The 20,628-nt window shown below is 45.0% G+C and overlaps 2 protein-coding genes across 4 annotated transcripts in view; both read left to right on the top strand.

Moving 5' to 3' along the window:
- LOC147905497 (RNA-binding S4 domain-containing protein) overlaps positions 1 to 14,424 on the top strand; it is a 51,731-nt gene extending 37,307 nt beyond the window's left edge. The window contains exons 7-10 of one of the 3 annotated variants that reach the window (XR_015541666.1): positions 13,368 to 13,432; positions 13,737 to 13,835; positions 13,936 to 14,042; positions 14,171 to 14,187. Coding sequence is in view for 2 of the 3 variants with exons in the window: in XM_087380245.1 (XP_087236371.1) it covers positions 13,368 to 13,432; positions 13,737 to 13,835; positions 13,943 to 14,042; positions 14,171 to 14,233 (327 nt within the window). In the remaining variant the exon portion in view is untranslated. Of the gene's footprint in view, positions 1 to 13,367; positions 13,433 to 13,736; positions 13,836 to 13,935; positions 14,043 to 14,170 lie in introns of all 3 variants that reach the window. The other 2 variants (XM_087380253.1, XM_087380245.1) reach the window with 2 other exon arrangements.
- A 2,294-nt stretch (positions 14,425 to 16,718) lies between these two features.
- Positions 16,719 to 18,540, top strand: LOC147905496 (uncharacterized). The gene has a single exon (XM_087380232.1). It carries the CDS (start codon positions 16,989 to 16,991, stop codon positions 18,222 to 18,224), a length of 1,236 nt encoding a protein of 411 aa, XP_087236358.1. The 5' UTR covers positions 16,719 to 16,988; the 3' UTR covers positions 18,225 to 18,540.
- Positions 18,541 to 20,628: the final 2,088 nt, after the last annotated feature.

The raw sequence follows: 20,628 nt of genomic DNA, 5'->3' as shown, positions 1-20,628 counted from the left end.
TAGAGCTGGGTCTTGGTGGGGAACTCCTAGTTCCCCCCCCCAAGTGCGAGATGTGTGGAGCTGGAGGAGATCTATTCGTATAATGCGGTTAATCTCATCCCGTGGGATCGACTTGGGCAGTGCATCCATGCTATACTGAAACGAAGGAAGTCGATCCATCTGAATGTCGTGACTGGCAAACCATGTGGTGATGTGTGCAAACCATGCTGTATCTACCCCACTCTCTGCTAGCTGTATGGAGGACTCTCAGAAGTCTCTCGCGAGGTAGGTCCCAAACTTTGTGGAGGAAAGTCACTGTTTGAAAAATGGCATCAACCTGGAGAGGGGTCATGGCAAACTCTGCCTGTACTATCTGATGGGGGACCGAGGGCTTACTACGAATCATCACAGAGCCCATAATCACCTGTAGCGGCTCAAATCTCCTCCATTATGTTGCTGAAAGATCACACCCCCAAAAAGGTGCCACATACATGGCAGTCAGCCTCACTAGAGTGTCGAAAAGCCAACATCTGGTCGGTGGATCCTGGAAGTGCGTCTCGAAGCACTGTTGCTCTAGTCAAGCCAAAAAGGTGCGGCATACATGGCAGTCAACCTCACTAGAGTGTCGAAAAGTCAATACCTCGTCGGTGGATCCTAGAAGTGCGCCTGGAAGCACTATTGCTCTAGTCGGGCCAAAGCAGCGTGCCCTTGTGGGAGTCGTGCTCTGGCTGCATGAGTCATTGTGAAAACTAGTCCTGTGAAAACCGCACCCAAGTATGTGTAATCTCCACTGGCTGACTCTTGTATGTAAAGCTATGTCGGTGAAGCACTGTGTAAGAGGTCTTGAAGATCATGACCTTGGTCTTCCCAAGGTTAACCATCATCAAGTCTCTCTCTGCAGAACACCTTTAGGGCATCTAGATGTCTTTGTAGTCCCTCTGTCGAAGATGACAGGAGGACTAGGTCATTTGCGTATAGTAGAATCTATATCATCAAGTCTGCTAGTGGTGCTCCCTCACCTCCTAGACAGTCTATGAAAGATGTAATCTCATCAATGTAGAGCCCGAAGAGAGTTGGTGAGAGAGGGCATCCCTGCTTTACTCTGATCGTGCTCTCAACCCAGTCTGATAGGCATCCTGGGACATGAACTCTCCCTCTGGCGGACTCGTATAGGCTCACCACTCCCCAGATCAGAATCTTTGGAATCTGCATATCCTGTAGTCTCTTGATCATGCGGGATCGCGGGACAGCGTCCAAGGCCTTTCGAAAGTCTACAAAACAAGCGTAGACTTTCTGGTGTCTCGACCTCGCCTCCTCAATGATAGTCCTCAGGGTGAAGATGTGGTCTAGTGTGGAGTGTTGTCTCCGGAAACTTGCTTGTTCTAGAGCACGCTGCCCATGTGCCTCTGTATGGCTGTTGATCTCCCTCTCTAGTATCGATCCATAGATCTTGGCTAGCATGTGGCCAATCATGAGAGTGCGATAGTTCCTAGTATCCATGGGGTCACTTGCCTTGTGTATCAGTACTATGGTGGTGGTACTCCATGAGGGTGGGAAGCCGTGACATGGCGTGGTTGAACATCTGTGCTAGTATTGGAGCCAGAACCTCCTGTCCATGATCGAAATGTTCAATTTGTAGCCCCTCATGGTCCTATGGTCTCCGGTTATGAAGCCGGCTGAGTGCAGCCCCCACATACTGTGCAGTGAACAAGTGGCAAGTGGTGGGCCTGGGCATAGTGGACATATCAGGTGGTGCTTGCATCGGGACACCATAAAGAGAGCATGCATAAGTGTGCCAAACACCTAGGTCTGTGATGGGTATAGGTGACTTCCCCTCTGATAGAAGCCCCCAGCCAATGGTGGGATCCCCCCCTCAAAATGAATTGATCACCTCGTCCATTCTGTGGGTGAGGAAGGCCCGCCGCTTATGGCATGTTAGTTGCCGTGAGATCCGTTGTGCCTTGGGTGATGTCAAGTGGCCAAGGGCTCGCTCACGTGTGAGGTGAGCTCTCATCTCTCTGCACTCATCATCATACCAAGGATTTTGTGGCATCTTCCCTAGTGAGGCACGTGTAGATCGAGTGGTGGGGAAAGACCTGATGGCTGCGTCCATGACTACTGTGGCAAGGGTGTTTGAGGCGTGGGTGAGGTCTACATCATCTCCAAGTAGTAGGGCTGGAAGTCCCTTCGCCAGGTTGCTCACATAGATGGGGTCCAAGGCACGATCAAAGTGAACCTGTACACGAGTGGGCATGGGGGGGACCCTCCTTGAGACTGTCATAGTGGTAGAGATACAAAAGGCTAAGTACGAGTGATCAGCACCGAGTGGGGGAGGGGGCACAATAAAGTCGTATATCCGTGAGGTGAAGGCCAAGGAACCCAATAGGTAGTCCATTGTGCTTCATGCGGGAAACAAGTGAGACCACTGGATGATGGCCATCTCTGTAGACCATTGTAAATGATCAATCCATACTCTTTCACCTGTGGTGCATCTGCAGAGTGTCTCACTATCCTGAGCTCAGCTGCATCTAGTTCTGGTACTATGAGGGAATCCGATGCAAAGTCCAGTAGGCCCACCTGCTTGTTCCCTGTGCGTGCATCGAAGTCACTAAGAAGGAGGATGTCCCCCTACGTGGAGAATTCAGTGATATCATCCTGAATCGACTCATACGGGCTTTGCCCTTCTGTGGTGACCTCACGTGCATAGGATGAAGTATCTGGGGGGAAATAACACACCGCTATGAGAATCGGATGTGCGTCTAGTAGTTGGACTCGTATCCATGTGTCACGCATGCTCCTCTCTCCGTGCCACTAATATGAGAGGTCTCATGTGTGATCTAAAGAGGATAGCCACTCCCCAGAACCCCGCAGACCAGTGTCTCTCCTCGTCTCCTTCCTATGAGATGACTCCCATGTATATCCTATCACAGTGGGCAGTCCTCTCTCAGGGCTCTCATGTGTCTCAGTATAGAAGACCATGTCTCTGTTAGTGTATGTCTCCGAGAAACCACCCGGATCAGACCAGAGTGTGCCATTGCAATTCCACACTGCAATTCTCAGTCCACTTTGTGTCCCATTGGCTCGACACCGTCATAATTCTCCTTCTTCTTTCTCTTGCTTTTCTTCCTTCTTCCCCTGGTCCTGATCTCCTCTCTCTCGGATGATGACCCTACCATCCCTGTATGTAGCCCATTTCCCTGCTTCTCTCGCTGCCATGACGTGTACCATACCTTCCCTCTGGTGTTCCTGCTGTAGGAGGGTGAGGTCATCGTCCAGGTAGATCCGGGTTCCTTTCAAGGTAACCCTTGTGCTCATGAGGGTCTTCCTATCCATGGCTGTTCGGAGCTTCATCACAAGTGGCCTTGTGGGTGCATCAGGCTTGCCAACTCTCCAAGCTGTCTCACATGTTAGGTTCACACCCATTTTGGTGAACAAAGCATTTGCATCTTCCATAGGAGTAACTCCTACTGTGAGACCTCAGACTAAAACATTTAGGGCTTTACTGTATCTCCTTTTATCCTCCTCTAGAGCATCTGAAATGAACTCTTTCTTGGGGATAGCAGTACCTTTCTTGACCACATCTCTCCATTCCAAGATTGCAGCCTCTCCTTTCTTGATTTTCTAGGTGAATTCAGCATGTTTACCCTTCATAGTGTCTTGCAAAAATGCCATGCCAAGTCTTTTCTGAGTTTTTCATTCTCAGATTTCAGTTCATCTATGAATTTGCATCCTTCTTTTGAAGTTCCCTTTGCCCCCTTGAGCTGCTTCATTTGCTCCCTAATGATGTTCAGCTCCTCGTGTAGGGATGGCTGAAGCTCCCCTTCATCTCTGTGTGTATTTGCCTTCAATTTTACATTCTTGTCTTGGAGACTAATCACCGGAGCTTCCAAGCTCTCTATCTTGGATGTAAGAAGGCTGTCTTTCACGTCCATATATCGCATCATATCCATCTGTATTTTCCCAATTTGTTTTGCCCATTTTGCATGCATTTCTTCTTGCCATCCCTTCATGTCGTCATACATTTGAGCACGTATGTTTGAAGACTCATCCTTCTTGTATTCTTCCAAATTCTTTTGTAAGCATTTAATTTCAGCATCTTGTAGCTTACGTACCCTTTGATGGTGGATAGACATGCTTTGGCATTGCCATTCTCTACTTTCTGCCCTTTGGTCCAAATTATGCTGTATTTTCTGTCTTTGTCCCCTATGGTTTTCTGATCGGGTGAGCTTTCCATGGCCTCTTTTTTCAGAGAGAGAGAGAGAGAGAGAGAGAGACCTCAATCTTCTTCTTTAAAAATATTTCGTGCAACGTGATATACCCTGTTTTAGTTCAATGTCGCGAGTGTGTCAAAACTTGGGCGAGTAAGGGGTTTGGAGGCTTTATCGAATGTGGTATTCAAAATTTGCTGGTTCACAAAACTCCATTTCTGTGTAAGTTTATTCCATTGACAGATCTTCAGATCCAACCCCCCAGGTTCGAGAACAGCTCTTTTTTCCAGACTAGCAATTTGTGCTATAATTGGAAGTCTTCCATTTCTATGATGTTTGTGTTCTCCCAAGTTAGTGAACATAACTTGTTTTGGGGAACACAATTTGCTATCCTTCCATTCATAATGGAGAGAAGCACATGGTGCTAAAAAGTTCATGAACTGTATTACATTGTGGCCTAGATTCACAGATTTATTAACACATTTTTTTGGCCACCTGTGAATCTCTCCAAGAATATATTTGGAATTGTATTAATGGCCATGCATGAGAGAAAGACGCCAACTTTTGCAGAGTGAAGGTCATTAAGGCTGTTGAAGCCTCGCATAGGGTGGATGCCTTGGCCAGTGCAGGGTTCAGCATGTCTAGATCAAAGCTTGTTGACTTAATCAGGTTTGGCTCTTATAGGTTCCTCCATTCATCAAACCATCCATAAGTCTAGAAATAGAGAAAGGAATACGTCACAGATTGTGACATCCCCTCCCACTCAAAATAAGACCCTGGTGGAGATAATGAACTGATGTAGAAAATATCACTGTAAATTCTGAAAATATTGCTGTAAAATGTCAGGGTACTGCTGTAAGTCTTCATCAGATTGCCAAGTAGCGTCGGAGTCGTCCAGATCTCGAGCGTTCATGACTGGCTGAGTAAAGATATACTTTAGAGAGTGATGGTCTGTCTTGACGACAGAGTCGGCTCCCATGAGATAATGTTTCCAAGAGCGATAAGCATGTACAACGGCAAGAAACTCCTTATCATAAACCGGGTATCGGGTTTGGATATCAGAATGTTTATGGCTGTCAAAAGCAATAACTCTGCCTTCTTGCATCAAGACTGCTCCTGTAGCGATGTCGGAAGCGTCGGTCGTGACCTCAAACGGAAGGTTTGGGTCAGCAATAGCCATAACTGGTGTGGTAGTGAGTGCTTGCTTGAGTTGTTGGAAACTATACTCTGTTTCGGGAAGCCATTGAAAAACTGCTGTGCTTTTCAATAATTTGGACATAGGAGCTGCGATTTCGGAAAACTGATAGACCTTTGTATGGTAGAAGTTTGCCAATCCGAGAAAAGAGCGGACATCATGAACATTCTTAGGAGTAGGTCAGTTTCGGATTACCTCGACTTTCTTGGGATCCACAGAGATGCCTTGAGCTGAAATAACATGTCCCAAATATTCGAGTTGGGTCTTGAAGAACTCACTCTTCTCAATGTTGATGTAGAGAGAATTTGCGCGGAGAACTTCAAAAACTTGGTGAAGATGTTGTTTGTACTCATGTAGGGATCTGTTGAAAACGAGGATGCCATCGAGGTAAACGATGACGAACTTATCGAGGAAAGGCCTGAAGATGTCGTTCATTAGTGTCATGAATGTGGTTGGGGCATTGTTTAACCCAAAAGGCATGACCAAACATTCATAGTGTCCATACTTTGTTCAAAAAGCTGTCTTGTACTCATCCCCTTCTCGTATGCGAATTCGATGATAACCTGAACGAAGATCAATCTTTGAGAATTGTGTTGCGTGTAGAAGTTGATCGAAGAGGTCATCGATGCGAGGCAATGGATTTTTGTTTTTGATAGTGAGCTTGTTGAGGGCTCAGTAGTCGATGCAGAGGTGCATTGACGTATTCTTTTTTTCCACAAGTAGTACAGGAGGTCCGAAAGGGCTGCGACTGGGCCGAATGTGACCTTTGTCGAGTAGTTCGGTGACCTGTCTTTGGATTTCTTCATTTTGAGTTTAAGAAACCCGATAAGGAGGTTTCGACGGTGGATTACTGTTGGGAATAAGTTCGATTGGGTAATCCACTGGTCATCGAGGTGGTAACTGCTTTGGCAATTCCTGTGGAAAAATTTCCAGGTAGGGCTAGAAAAAAGGTTCGTTGAGGTATTCAGGAGGATGCTTTGTTGGTGTCTCTGCTACTGCCGTAACCAACAGAAGTGAAGTCTTTACTTGACGTTTACGAACCCACTTCTTTACTTGTAGGGCAAAGGCAACTGGGGTTGAAGGAGAGTCCCTTAAACCAGTTAGCTCAATAAGTTTTCCCTCGTGGACAACCTGGATAGTATGGCTGCGAAAACTGATTGATGGATCATAGTCGTAGAGCCACTGTTGTCCAAGTATGACATCGTACCGAGAAAGAGGCATTATGTCGAAGTTCAACTTGTCCGTATAATGTTGGATGCGAAAAGACAAGTTTTTGATTCTGGTGTTGCACAAGAAAGTAGTTCCATTTGCGAGTTCAATCTGATAGTCCATGAGACTAGGGCTGGTGGTCAACCGAAGTTTGTCGACCATAGAACTAGCTAGGAAATTATGAGAGCAGCCACTGTCGATGAGGATAGTGACCGTTGTTCCACGAATCGATCCTTGAACACAAAGTTCTTGAGTGGCCAGGGAAGGTTCGGGGTTGCTGGCAAGGCTCAGGTGGATGGTATTTGTCATTCGAACAGCTTTGCCTTTCTTGTCTTGTGCTGGGGTAGCATCTTCTCTTTGGGAAGTGCTAGGTTCCATATTGGAATTTTGCTTTGGTCGCTTGGGACAATCGAACCATCTATGGTCGTGTGTACAGATGGTACAAAGTCCTTTTGTGCTGGAGTTGTTCTTCTTGTCAGTGGCCGCACCTTTATGTTGGGGATGTCGGGAATGACTTTGTGAAGAAGAAGAGGCGCGATCCTTGGAGGAGTGCTTTTGTTGGAATCTAGCATATGATTTCTGAGTCTTCTGGGGATCTTGAGACTGTCGCTGACCTTGATTACCGGAGTTTTTTCGAAACCTGGTGTTATCTTGAGGGCGAGTACCTTTGGCCATAGTAGAGTTCTGTGTGCAATTAGCACTCTGCTTCCCTGTGTTTTGGAAATCTGTAATGCGCTCTATGTAAGCAATAGCGCCAGCTGTGGTGGTGATGTTTGCTTTAACGAGGGATTTAGGCCTGAGATGAAAGCATGAAGGCGATCATCCTCAGTTAAACCATCAATCTCCAGCACCAATGTGGTGAACTGAGAGATGTAGGAAGACAGGGAGCCTGTTTGCTCCAACTGTCGGAGTTTTGATCGTGCTTGGAAGTCCGCATTGGCAAGTATGAATTGCTTACGGAGCACGTGTTCAAAATGTTCCCATGTTAACACACTTTTGCCGTCCTTTAAGCGTCTTTGCCACCATAGAAAAGCTGTATCCTTGAGGAGGGAGGTTGCCAAGGCGATCTTTTTGCCTTCAGTGAGGTCAACAGTATCAAAATACATGCGCATTTTTGTGAGCCATTGGTCAACTGTTCGGCGATTGTGTTGACCAGTGTAGGCTTCCGGAAGTTTGATGTCAAGTCTTTTAGTTTTGGAAGCTTGAAGTAAACGGTAGAGGGCACGTAGTTCAGTGTTTTCTACCTTAGGTGGGAATGAATCCGCATAGTCGTCTGGTTGCGTCACGTCATCCTCTGTATGTGTGGTATTGCGAGAATCTTGAAGTTGTTGGACTTTCTGGACCAAGTCAGAGATGCTGTCCTGACGCTGGGAAATTTGAAGTTGCAGTAGTGTTTCGCCTTGTACGTTGGCTTCAGGGGTCTTTTTTGGACTTGAGTCTCTGATCTCTGGAGAGGCTTCACGCGAGCATTGCGACATATCGGAGATCCCTGTGAGAAAAGCGCGAACCTGCGCTCTAGTTTGTACCATTCCTGGAAGAAGATTCGGGCTGCTCCCTGAGGTTGCTCATGTTGGAGGGGGCAGGTGAGGCAGGATGGAACCACCTATGGAAATTTGGTAAAGGAGGTCCTGTCTGAGGTAACACTGGTGATGCCGAAAGTGGTGTTACTGCTCGTGAGAGGACAGGAGTAGGTTGCAGAGTCAACGGATCTGAGAAGGGATAAGGAGCTGCTGTCGGAAGTGGAGGATATCCAGGAGAAGGAGTGCCTTCAGAGTGTAAATACTGTCTTGGGGAAGGTACAACCTGTATAGGAGGATATCTGGGAGCTGAAGGAGGTGGAGAGTACCCTGGAGATGCCGAAGGTGAGAGGTAAAATTCTCTCCAAAGATGGACAGCAAACTCTTGAGGAATATCGGGTTCTGGGTATCTTTGTGTCTCGTGGAACACAACCTGGATTGTGCTGAGGAAGTAATGTAATTGAGGTGCCTCACGCAGAAGGTATAGGATGTGGTCCAAATCACTAGGAGGGCACGTGACACAGAAGACCCACGATGCCAAAGCTCCGAAATGGGCTGGTTGTGCAATCTGAACACGATATTTTGTGGTAGATAATGCCTGAGGTGTCCTTGAAATGCCGGGTGAATTACCAGGGGTTTCCATGCTTTAAGGGAGCGTCTTTCATTTGCTGTAATTTGATAATGACAAGAGAATCCTTAAAAGCAGAATGGAAAGACTCCATCTGGCAATGATTTAATCTGCCAAATTGTTGCGTAGAAGAGGCCTGCAGATTTCTGTCCGGAGGTCCATGTTGAAATGGGTGGTGAGGAGCAGATCTGGGCCTGGCAATTAACAGGCTGTCTTCATCGCGATAGGAGGCTGAAACTGCTGCTGATCTGGCAGGAAAAAGGTGGCGAAACAAGGGGAGCAGGCTATCAATGGCGAAAAACTGGTTGTAGGCTGATTTGCGGCAGAATGGCTGGCTGGCGCTGTGCTCACGCTGCAGGCTGGCAGGAAACAGGGCCGAAAAACCAGCGAGACTAGGGGCTGCAGATGGCGAGGGGGCTGGCAGCGAAATGGCGAAAACTGTCCTTTTGTTTTTTCGTTGGGGCTGCCTACATTGGGTGGTTGCCCAAAAATTAAAGGGTGGGTTTATTTAACCCTTGGGTAGCTAGGATAAACCTAAGGTTTGGGGCTGGGTTTTCCATTTTAACCCCTCTAGGTACCCTTTTTATAAGTGCTTGGTGCCTAAAAGGTGTGCCTATTCGAAGGGGTGTGACCCTTGGAATAGGTGCACCTTTTCATGAAGGGGTGTCCCTACATGAATAGGTGTGTCCTTTTGTCCATGATGGGGTGTGTCCCTTGGGTGAGGAGTCGAGACTCTTCATCAAAAGGTGTGTCCGATGGTGGAAAAGGTGTGTCCCTTGGTTTTGGGACAGCCCAAGCACATGAAAAGACACGATTTTTATTGTGTCCATTCACATCAACTCGTGATGTGTGGGAGATGGAGAGGCCATAGATGACTTTAGGCAGGGTTGGCGCTAAAAATTTTTATGCTCATCCTCTCCATCTTTTCCATGCACAATGTGCACGGATATCCTTCTAGCGGAAAAAGATGTATCAGATAGGCGCTAGAAGGAGGGGGGCATTTCCTACAGGCAGGAGTGAAATTTGCTCTGATACCACTGTAAGAAATCCTAGATTTACTATATTTAGAAATGTGTTAAGGAACAGAAAGGAGACTGAAATAGCAGAGAACAAGGAATAATTGTATTGCTTGAGTGTCTGTAGTGTATCTGTAGTGTCTCTTATATAGAGAGTGAAGAGTCACACATGAAAAGGTGTGTACTCCAAAGTGTATGTGCATGAAGAGGTGTGTACCCCTTGTGAAGGGTGTGACCCTTGATGAGAGGGTACATTACAATAGGAATGTCTCTTCAATAGAATGTCTCTTGTGAAGGGTTGTGCCTCATAGGAAGTGTCCCGTCGAAAGGGCAAGGGTTGTGCCTCATAGGAAGTGTCCCGTTGAAAGGGCATACCCTTCCACAAGTGTCCATTCATCAAACCATCCATAAATCTAGAAATAGAGAAAGGAATACGTCACAGATCGTGACAGCCATGCTCCAAGACTATAGCATGGTCAACATCTCTATTCAGAGGTTACTGATGTGGCATATCAGCAAATATATCAGCGAATAGCAATTGCGTCCTTGCTATGCGTGGAGTTTATGGTTTTGTACCTTGAGAGTGACTGTTGTGAGATTGAAACTACACACTGTGTAGTGCTTTTAGAGGATGAGTTTGGGCATGTTCTTGAATTCATCTAGATATATACATTTCTTTCTCGAGTTCTTTGGTCCTCTGCCTTGCTTTCATGAAAGCAATTGCATTTTTGGACTGTTTTTACCTTCGTATGCAAAGCAGCGAGTCATGGCATTCCGATCAACAGTAAACTCTCAGTATTAGTCTTTGCTCCCAATTTTGCATTTGGTTGTCTGTATGGCCTCACATACGGCATTTTTCGCCAAATACTGTCGGATACTTAGGAAATGGGCTGCTGCAGCTTTCCTGTCAGCCACTTGAGCATTTTGGTCTTCTTTTCAGCCTACAATGCATTCCCATAGATGTTGCCCACAGTTACTTTGGCTCAAATGCCTCAGTAAGCTTGGCAGCTCATTTGATAGTTTGGGGCTCGTGGGCCCTCACATCACATCAAAAGACTCATGCACGTTTGGGTGCCATGGTGCTCCGTCAACACCAAATAAGGCTAGGTACCTGCAAGACAAGTCCCTACAAGTACAATCACGGTGTAAAAACAAATAGATGCAGGTCTCAAGAATGTAAAGATCTCTGTCTTACACCACTTGATTCTTGTGGGATGTGAATTGCCAAATCATGGATGGAGAGGCTTAAGACAGAGGTCGATGGTGAGGCTTTGTAAGAGTGGCCAAAAGAGACCAATCCTTTGGCATGGGATCATAATAATGATAACGATTACCGGCAGGGTATGACATTCACATAGAGAATCTCTGGCTTCAGTATTTTCTGAAAACAGGGTCTAAAAAGGGTTGTGAATGCCTTCTCAAAAGTGGCCAAATGGACTGTTGCTTTTCTGTTCTTTTGTGGGGCCCCTAGTTACCTGAGACTCCTGCTTATGACATGTGGGACTTTTATATCACCTAGGACTCCCATATCAACTAGGACTCAATAGTCTGGGACTCGTAGGACTCCTAGATCACCTAAGACCCTTATGCCACCTAGGACAAGACTGGCTTAGGAGCTAAGAACAATTAGCCGGTCCTAGGTAATGCAAGGTATAGGGTAGGATTTGAAAACAAACTAGAGCCACCCTGGTTTTTCTCTTTGCTGAAATATAGTGTCACGAAGGGGGTGCAGCTCCTACCATGGCCAGGTCAGAGCAAGTCAACTGAAGCAAAAGGACGGGATGCACACCTCCATGCTGAAGCACGAGAGAGTGCGGGATAAACGAAACAGGAAGATTGTAGATAGGGTAGGAGATGTCAACATCAAACATGTGTAGAGATAGGACTTAGCCCTCTCAAACTTCCCTTTTTGCACCAAGAGCTACCCCTAATGTGGCCTCTTTTTCCCCTTTATCACAAGAGGCCAGAAAACTGAGATGAAGAGGACGCAGATTTAGCAGAGCTTCTTGTGTTCCATTGCGGGGGTTGGCTACATTGTGCTGCTCAATATGGCATCTGTGTGGGCAATATGAATCCTCATTGTGTTTTGTATCTGCTGGTCTGGCTCTAGATTGATGTGTGCAAGTTCTGCAAAGGTAGTGTTCAGGCATACCCAATCTTAGCATGGAGCTGTCCACAAATGGCTCAAATTGTGCTGATACGGTTTTAGGGCCTTGTCACACGATTGCTGTAATAATCACAGGAAGCGATCAAAAAGTGCTGGTCAAATGAGCTACGATCTGGTGCATCCAAAACTTGAAACATTTCAAAGCCAAAAGGGTCACAAGTGAGTCGGCAAACAGCACTAATAGAACTTGTAAGAGGATTCTGGATACATGCAACGTGGTCTACTAAAAGGAGCATATGGCATGAGTACAGAGCGCCACATCAGTGCATAAGCAGTACCAATCTGGAGGCAAATATACAAAATTCAAAGCTAGTAAGCCTTCTCAGACCTATAACAAGGAGGCTCATAAGAGCAGCGCATACCCAAGCAGCCAGGCGAGGCTCTAGAGCATAGTAAAGAAGCCTTAAAAAAGAGGCATACACAAAAAGGCGAGCAGTAGCACCTGAGCTTCACAATTGGAGGTTTGCTTGTGCTTTTAGTCCGTTGCATTTTAACCTTGCACTTTTCTATATAGAGCCATATGAGCCTAGTATAGCAGAGCCTATAAGGGCATAGAAGAGACATATGAGGGCCTATAAAAGCCATACGAGAGCTTGTAGGGTCATCCTATTCCTGAACTAGTCAGTGTTAGGGCCTTGGCCATTATGATGCCCTCCTAAACCTGTGGTGCTTCAAGCATTGGATTGACCACACATGAGAGTTGAACGCTTGTGTTTGGGTTTAGTACCAGGATGATGACAGGTGTGGAAGAGGAACCCTTGACTGCATCTATAGAGGGAGGCCCTCAGCATTTTATAACATATCAGGGGAAGGCATAGAAGAGATCTCAGATGAGGAGCCCGTGGGAAGAACTGTGGAGCACGCAATGTTACAGAAGAATTAACGTCTTTTTGGGCATGCCGGTCAGCTTCCACAGAGAGAGAGAGAGAGAGAGAGAGAGAGAGAGAGAGAGAGAGAGAGAGAGGATATGATATGATTCTATTAAAGTCTGCTGAGACCCTTCAGGATCTATGGGACTGATGATCCCTATTAACCAATAGTGATCCCTAACATCCAGGTGTGAGCAGATATTACAAAACTTGCTATGTAGTGAGTACCTGTTGAGCTAACTTATGGGCTAGCCCTAGTACCTTGTTACGGTGTTCGAAGATTTCTTTTATGTAACTCTCTAGTTTTGGCGCTGGCTTCTCTAGCTGACTTTTCAAATTATTTCTGCTGTCCCCATAACTCTCTCTGATGTGTGGAAGCTCGGAAATTTTTTTTGCGGAGGGGGGGGGAGAGAGAGAGAGAGACGTCAATCTTCTTCCTTCAAATATTTCATGCAGCTTGATATACCCTTTTTCAGTGAATTAAGTGAAGTTCAATGTCACGAGTGTGTCAAAACTTGGGTGGTTTTTGTGAGTACGGGGTTTGGAGGCTTTATCAAATGTGGTATTTGAAATTGGCAGGTTCGCAAAACTCCAGTTCTGTGTAAGTTGATTCCATTGACAGATCTTCAGATTCAACCCCCCAGGTTAGAGAACAGCTCTTTTTTCCAGACTAACAATTTGTGCTATAATTGGAAGTCTTCCATTTCTATGATGTCTGTGTTCTCCCAGGTTAGAGAACATATCATTTTTTGTGGAACACAATTTGCTATCTTTCCATTCATAATGGAGAAAAGCACATGGTGCTAAAAAATTCGTGAACTGTATTACATTATGGCCTAGATTCACAATTCATTAACACAAATTTTTGGCCACCTGTGAATCTTTCCTGGAATATATTTGGAATCGCATTAATGGGCATGCATGAGAGAAGCACACCAACTTTTGCAGAGTGAAGGTCATTAAGGCTGTTGAAGCCTCGCTTAGGGTGGATGCCTTGGCCAGTGCAGGGTTCAGCATGTCTAGATCAAAGCTTGTTGACTTAATCAGGTTTGGCCCTTATAGATTCCTTGAATTTTTGGTGCACAGTTGTTCATGGGCCTGAGCATGTGAATATTTAGGAACAATTGACGTAGCTGACATTTATCAGTGTACAGTAGTGGTGATGTCCGTGTAAATTGGAAGGAGGTTACTAAAAATGGTCTCTCTCTCAAGACTGGAGACATCATATCAGTACATCAAAAAGGCAGGCTAGAGGTGGGACTGAGCCGGAGAACATTCATTTTTTTGGTTTAGTTTGTCATGTTCTCTAATTATGCAGACCGTGTGGTGTGAGTGAATTGCGTTAGCATGATAGTATGGCTAAATCCCTCTTCTGCATGCAGATAGGGGAAATCGCGACAACAAAGAAAGGGAGATATGCTGTGGAGCTGCTTCGATTCTTGTAACCTGTAATGACACTCTGTGAAAACAGTGTTTCCAACAAACGCTTGTTTGATCGCCACACATCTCCCTCATATTTTGAACGTCAGGGGCTGCTTCAATTCTTGAAACCTTTAGAAACACGCACTGTGAAAACAGTGTTTCGAACAAACGCTTGTTATTATTCTTATCGATGATGGATAAGAGATATATCCTAAATAGGAATTGAATGAAAAAGGAATGGAAACCAGGCGTGCAAAGTCAGCGAGAGGACTCTTATTGGTCGTTGACGTTTGAATTAGCGTGGGCCCTACGGTTGCGTTTCTTTGACGCTGAACGGCGGGCCAGGAGCTTGGCGAACAAGCTAAAATCACTGAGCACGTGGCGAAATTGACGTGGTATGAAGTTCGGGGGCACGTGTGTGTGACCGCGTGAAGGCGCGCAAATGTTTGCGGCCCAAGAATTTTTGTGGAGCGGGCAGGTCGATCGATGTCCGGGCTGGCAAGCGAAGCGAGAAAGCATCGGGGGCAACGCGAAAAGGCCCATATGAAAGCCGGAATTGATATCATGTCCCCATGAAAGCGGCAACGGCCATCAAACTGAGGAACACGTAACAGAATTAAATAATAGCCCATACTCGACATTTGGGTCCCTCGTGTCCCATTCTCCGCCCCTCCACGTATGAATCCTACCTTGCATGTCAGGAAATATCCCAAGGACCTGATGGGCCTTCTTGACACTTGGCTTTAATGCGGAGTTGCTCTCTGTTTGCATTCCTAGCCTTCTAGCGCTCCATAGAAGTTCAAGAGACTAGTATATTAAAATAAGCATCACCAATGTTGTTTGATAACATGCATGGTGTCTTACTAGCTTCTTTTCATTGCTCGCCACACAGGAGGAACACAACAACATATGTTGCACCTTTCCATTTCAGGCCACTCCTCAAAGTGCTTTTTTCTTAGCAATGAGGTACAATTTTAGGCAGGCCTAGTTTCTTTGGTTCTCCATTAGAAAGAAGTAAAGCTTTGTAGATTTTCATGCTATCGTTAGTGTTGTAGTTCTTCTATGACAATGGCTTCCCTTGTCCGCCCATCCGATTATTACGTATAACCATAAACTCAAACTTTGAAAGAGTAAGAAATCATCCCAAATATTTTTGGATTTGTACACCTCCCACTCCTTTTTCCACACTAAAATCTGCTCCAATAGACCTTGTGGATGCTTATAAAACTTTGGGAATAGGCACGATGGCTACAATCTTAGGACATGTGAAAAAGAGCAACTCTTTGTAGCATGGGGAGGTTGCTCTACCGACAAAGCTAAGAGTACATTTCCATGTACCCAATACATTGGAAATGTGCAATATGTGTGCTGGGGAGGCGTTTTTTTGGGGGGGGTGTTGTCTTTTTGTGTCTTGGCGATTCCTCATTAGTTCCCTTTTTGAATGAATTAAAATAGACAATCCCCTCACAATGAGGGGATTGTCTTTTGGTGATTCCTCATTAATTCCCTTTTGTAATGCATTCAAATTGTTGTAAGCTAGATCATGTAAGGTGGAACGTTAGTAATATGTTGAAACTTGAACTTATAATGATGTTAACCTTGTGGCCCTTAATGTTGGAATAGACTTGGGGTTTGGTTTTTGAACATTGTCCTTGAATAGGTAGATGGTGGTAGTAGGGGTGGAAACTAAATTTGTGTTTGAGGCGAAATGTGCTAGACCTTTTACTATTGAAGTAACCGAGTTTCTGTTTGAGTTGAAATTTGCTAGACCTTTTATTATTGAAGTAGCCAAATCCATCTATTTGAGTTGAAATTTGCTAGACCTTTTATTATTGAAGTAGCCAAATCCAACGGTATGTAACCGAAGAAAACTCACTTTGCTCTCCTTGAAGGGGACCTTTGGCCAATCCACTAATGATGGGTAGTTTCTTGTAGTCTATGGGCATAGATAGACCTAGCAAAATTGGACACGAGAAGTGTTTTGTGGATTTCAAAAAGGTGTCTCATTTTAAGTTGGCACAATGTTGCAAACAATTGTGGATTAGAGGGGGAAGCGGGTGGATGGGGGTGCATTATGAGAAGTGGTGGTTGGCGCATGCATACATTCTAAAATACCCTGCGAGGGTCGCGAGCGGTTTGATATGATACGATGATGGGAGAGAGGGTCTTGTTGTTGAAAACAGTCTAAGAATAATGTGTGCGGAAAGCGAGGGAAGTGGGGCGTGAGGGGGCGATGACGCGTGGGGTGACTCTTGAGGGTGAGCGTGGGGTGACTCTTGAGGGTGAGGGAGGGGTTTATCGCGACGCGGGAGAGAAGGGGAAGCTTCGCGGGTAACATCGCATTCAATATTCATGTATTATGTGTGTGTGTGTGTACACGTGTGCAGGAGCTAGCTAGTCATTCCCGTTAATGACAGGCGTCGCCCAAAGATTCCAGATGTTTCTTCTTTTTTTGCACTCGCCTATATATCATTCATTCATTCTAGTAGCCCTTCCGGCCACACACACCTATTACGCTTTCCCTCCACGCTCCCTAGCGCTTACCTCACCCCCTCCCATCCATCCATACTTATAAATTCCCCCCCCCCCCCCCCCCCCCTCTCTCTCTCTCTCGCTTTCTTATCGCTTCTCAATTCTTCCTCTTTCCGGCTTATCCTCGCTTCCTCCCTTGTTTCTATTTTGCTTCCCTCTCCAACAGGGTCCGTCCCTCCATTCCTGGCTCCTTTCGCTTGCGCCTTCGCCCACCCTTCCACGCCTGGGAATTCCCAACCTGGCGCCATGATCATGCGCAGGAGGAGAAAAGTTACCCGGCCTCGACCCCACGGTTGCTCCAGCGTCCCCGAGATTTTGGCCTGGTGGGCGGAGCAGAATCGGAAGATTTACATGGAAGAGGGTCAATTGCACAGGGTTAGGAAAGCTCCGGCTAAAGGCTCGAAGAAAGGCTGCATGAAAGGGAAAGGTGGACCGGAGAACGCCCATTGCAACTTCAGGGGAGTCAGGCAAAGGACGTGGGGGAAATGGGTATCTGAGATCAGGGAGCCGAACAGGGGTGAAAGGCTTTGGCTGGGAACGTTTGCTACAGCCAGGGAAGCCGCGCTTGCTTACGACCAAGCTGCGAGAATCCTTTATGGCCCTGGTGCAAGGCTCAATCTGCCGGAAGTGACGGATTGTAGGATACTCCCCCTTCCTTCCTCTTGCTATGACGACGAAAGCCTATGTTGCTCCGATCCTTCTTCTTCTTGTATAACGAGCGGTAAAGATGAAGAAACAGACGTATCAGCTCCGTCAGATACGCAGCCTATCCCGGATGTCTCAGACGAAGTCAGCCGACAGCCTGATGCGGACGAGCTCGATGATATCAAACCGTCCGTTGCTTTATGGATGCCTGAATCTGTGGATTATCGAACAGCGTCGGATGGACTATCGGCTGTGAAGCGCGAGGTTAACGAGGCCGACAACCGTCAACTGGCTTTGACGAATCTCGATTTGGAAATACCTTCTGACAGCCAGCTCGCAGAGCAATTCACGTATCCAGAGGACTTGCAAGATTACGAATTTTTCGATCCAGAAGAGGTTTTGGGGCTGTTGGGCGAAGGTTCGAGGTGTATGAGCCCTCCCACAAACATTCCGGAGACGTATTGGGAGGATTTGGCAGCTCAAACACGGTTTCAATGGGAACGGAGCTCGCCCACTGGTGTGGAAATGGCTAGCAGGACGAGGGAAGCCCCATACACTTCAACCTCGACGTCTCACGAGGGCATCTTTGAGCAGAATTACAAAGACGAGTTGGACGGCTTGTCACCCGTGATGGGTTGCGAGGCGTCCATTGGAGAGATGGATTTGAACGTTCCAAATGCTTTTGCTCTTGAAAACGGTCAGTTCGATGCCTACTCGCAGCAAGCCTCGGAGGCTCTTGATTTGCCAGCAGTGGAGAGCAGTTACCTCTCGCAAGGTTCGAGGCCTGGGGTCGAGCGACTTCTGTCTCTTTCAGAATTGTTGCCGGGCCTCTATTAAGCTTCTTGTGGCTGACTTTTTGAACTGGGTTGATGTTTTGTGAGAATATGTTCTTTGCCTGAACCTCTTGATTCAAAAATGTGATCAACCAAGTGCACTCCTCCATGAGAGAGTTTATTAATGCTCTAAGAGGTTCAGGCAAATTATATGTTCAACCAAATTCACTGCTTCAGTAGAGTGAGTTTATTAATATGCTTTGAAGGCGGCCTGCTTGGATAGTCGCCTAATTCCTTTTTCTGGGTGCACGTCAAAGTTTTGTCGGGGGTCGCCTTAGATCACCTTGTCAAAAGAATTTTGTTCCCGTCGGGGGCATTAGTAAGAGTTGAAATATTAAAACAGAGAATCTGTTTTCAGTATTTTTTGGCTGTGACGAGCACTTCTTGTTTTGTCTTCGGAAATTTTTGATGGCTTTCAAATGGGGGGGCTTTTCAAGAAAACAAGATACTTGGGGCTGAGGTTTTGGATTTTCATACTTGGGCAGTACTGTTCTGGTAAAATATGGCAAATAATTTGTCGAGAAACTACATGGGATCGTTCCGATTTTCATACTCGTAGTATTTTCGCGGCTTATGAGATATCCTTATTTTATTTTCTTTTCTTTGTAAGAACGTGGCGTATATCTAAACCAAGAACCTGTTCTGATTTCTCCTCTCTCGGTAGTATCTGGTTTCTTTCCCCTTGGTCTGTGAGTCCTTTGATTTGCATCCGTTCTCTTCAATTTTGGCATCTTTGCTATGTTCTTTCGTCCTGATGTATCGCATGATGATGCCCTTCTTAATAACCCAAATTGCAGAAATTTGATTCATTTTGTTGTCTATTATAGAATGACAACAATTCAAAGTGGTGGTGTTTGGTGGGTTCAATGTCCCATTTAAAAGGACAATACATCATTTAATTAGCGTAATTTTGTAATTGGGAGGATTGAAGGTGTAGGATATGATTATTAGCTTGAAGAAAAAGATGATCTTGCATTAGGGATGGAATGCTACAAAGATGTTAGATTAGATTTGTTCGAGTATTATTTCATGTCTAGTATTTGCATGTCTTCAAGTGGTTCCCCCCCTTTTTCTATTGAAATGGTCCACTTAAACTTTCTTAGATTTAATAGAAGTTGTCATTTGTTTAATAATAAAGGGTAAAGGGCAAAACCTAAAAACTAAGGAATAATAAATAAAGAAATACTTGATCAAGGTCGTTGAAAATCAAATATCAAAATTTATGGTAGTCGTATCATGAAAGAGGCCCTACCGTTAAAAAGTCAAGATGTCTCAAGGTTCCACTTCATCAACACAAACATGTGGATTTTGAAATGCACAAGATGCATTATCACATGTTTCCTCAACGCATATTCTTGCATTCCATGATCAATTCGATGATATTGAGTAGACAATAAACATGTAGATTGAAAAACTAAGCAAAATTACGAGTATAAATCTTGGGTGTTAAAAACTCTTTACATGTTTCAAGGCATTAGAGAATGAAGAATAATTTTTGACATCAAGATCATACTTGGCTTTGGGAAAAGGCATCGTGGATGTTTATGATGCTCCCAGCACATGAAAGATTCAAATATGATGTCTTAAGGTTTGGTTCGTCAACACAAATATGTGAAAAATTAGATGCATCACAAGAAAAGCTACATATTTCCTCATGCATGTTCTTGCATTTCATGATCAATTCAATACCACAAGAGAAGCTACATATTTCCTCATGCATGTTCTTGCATTCCATGATCAAGATAATGGTATTAAATAGACAATGAAAATGAAGATTGGACAAACATAGCCAAAAATGCATGTCTACCATTTGTTTAGCAATGTAATTTTTTTCCTTTTGGGTGTTACAAATCTTTAAGCTTGACACATGGGTTTATGCCAAACGAAAACCTTATAAAAAAAGTTGCATGTGGAAAGATGTTATACGCTTAGGGACAAAAAATGTGTGGGAGAAGTATAACAAAGAACAAAAGGTGTAGACAAAAAGTAGAATCTTACTTTTTACAAATTAATTTATTGTTGAATCTTACTTTTGAATTCATGTAGTACTATGCTTAAAACTTTTTGACCAAAAAATGCCATTCCTATGAAAGGGAGACTAAGATGTCCCTTTCTCAACACTAAAGATGAGTGAACTGTTTTTGTAATAAAATACCCTACCCCCACTTAGCCTCTAAATGTTTATTTTACAAGGCGCTAAGGGTAGCAACAAACCTCATCTCCATTCCACTACTAGTGTCCCTAGGTTGTCACAATTACACATCATAGTTAAGTCCACAAGCTAAAAGTGAATTTAGCATCTTATCTCCTTGTTCCTCATACTTACTTGCACATTACATCTTTGCATGATACACATAGAGTACATGTTATTAAAAAAATTGGAGGCCATATGGGCATTGGTATTCATA

This window comes from Dipteris shenzhenensis, chromosome 1, assembly GCF_047967505.1.
Source record: "Dipteris shenzhenensis isolate YYH24624 ecotype China chromosome 1, Dip_SZ_1.0, whole genome shotgun sequence".
Classification (NCBI taxonomy): Eukaryota; Viridiplantae; Streptophyta; class Polypodiopsida; order Gleicheniales; family Dipteridaceae; genus Dipteris; species Dipteris shenzhenensis.
This window is presented reverse-complemented; position numbering and strand designations above follow the sequence as displayed.

Excerpts from the sequence above, each read along its gene's own strand:
- LOC147905496 (XM_087380232.1), top strand. The coding sequence starts at position 16,989 with ATGATCATGCGCAGGAGGAGAAAAGTTACCCGGCCTCGACCCCACGGT.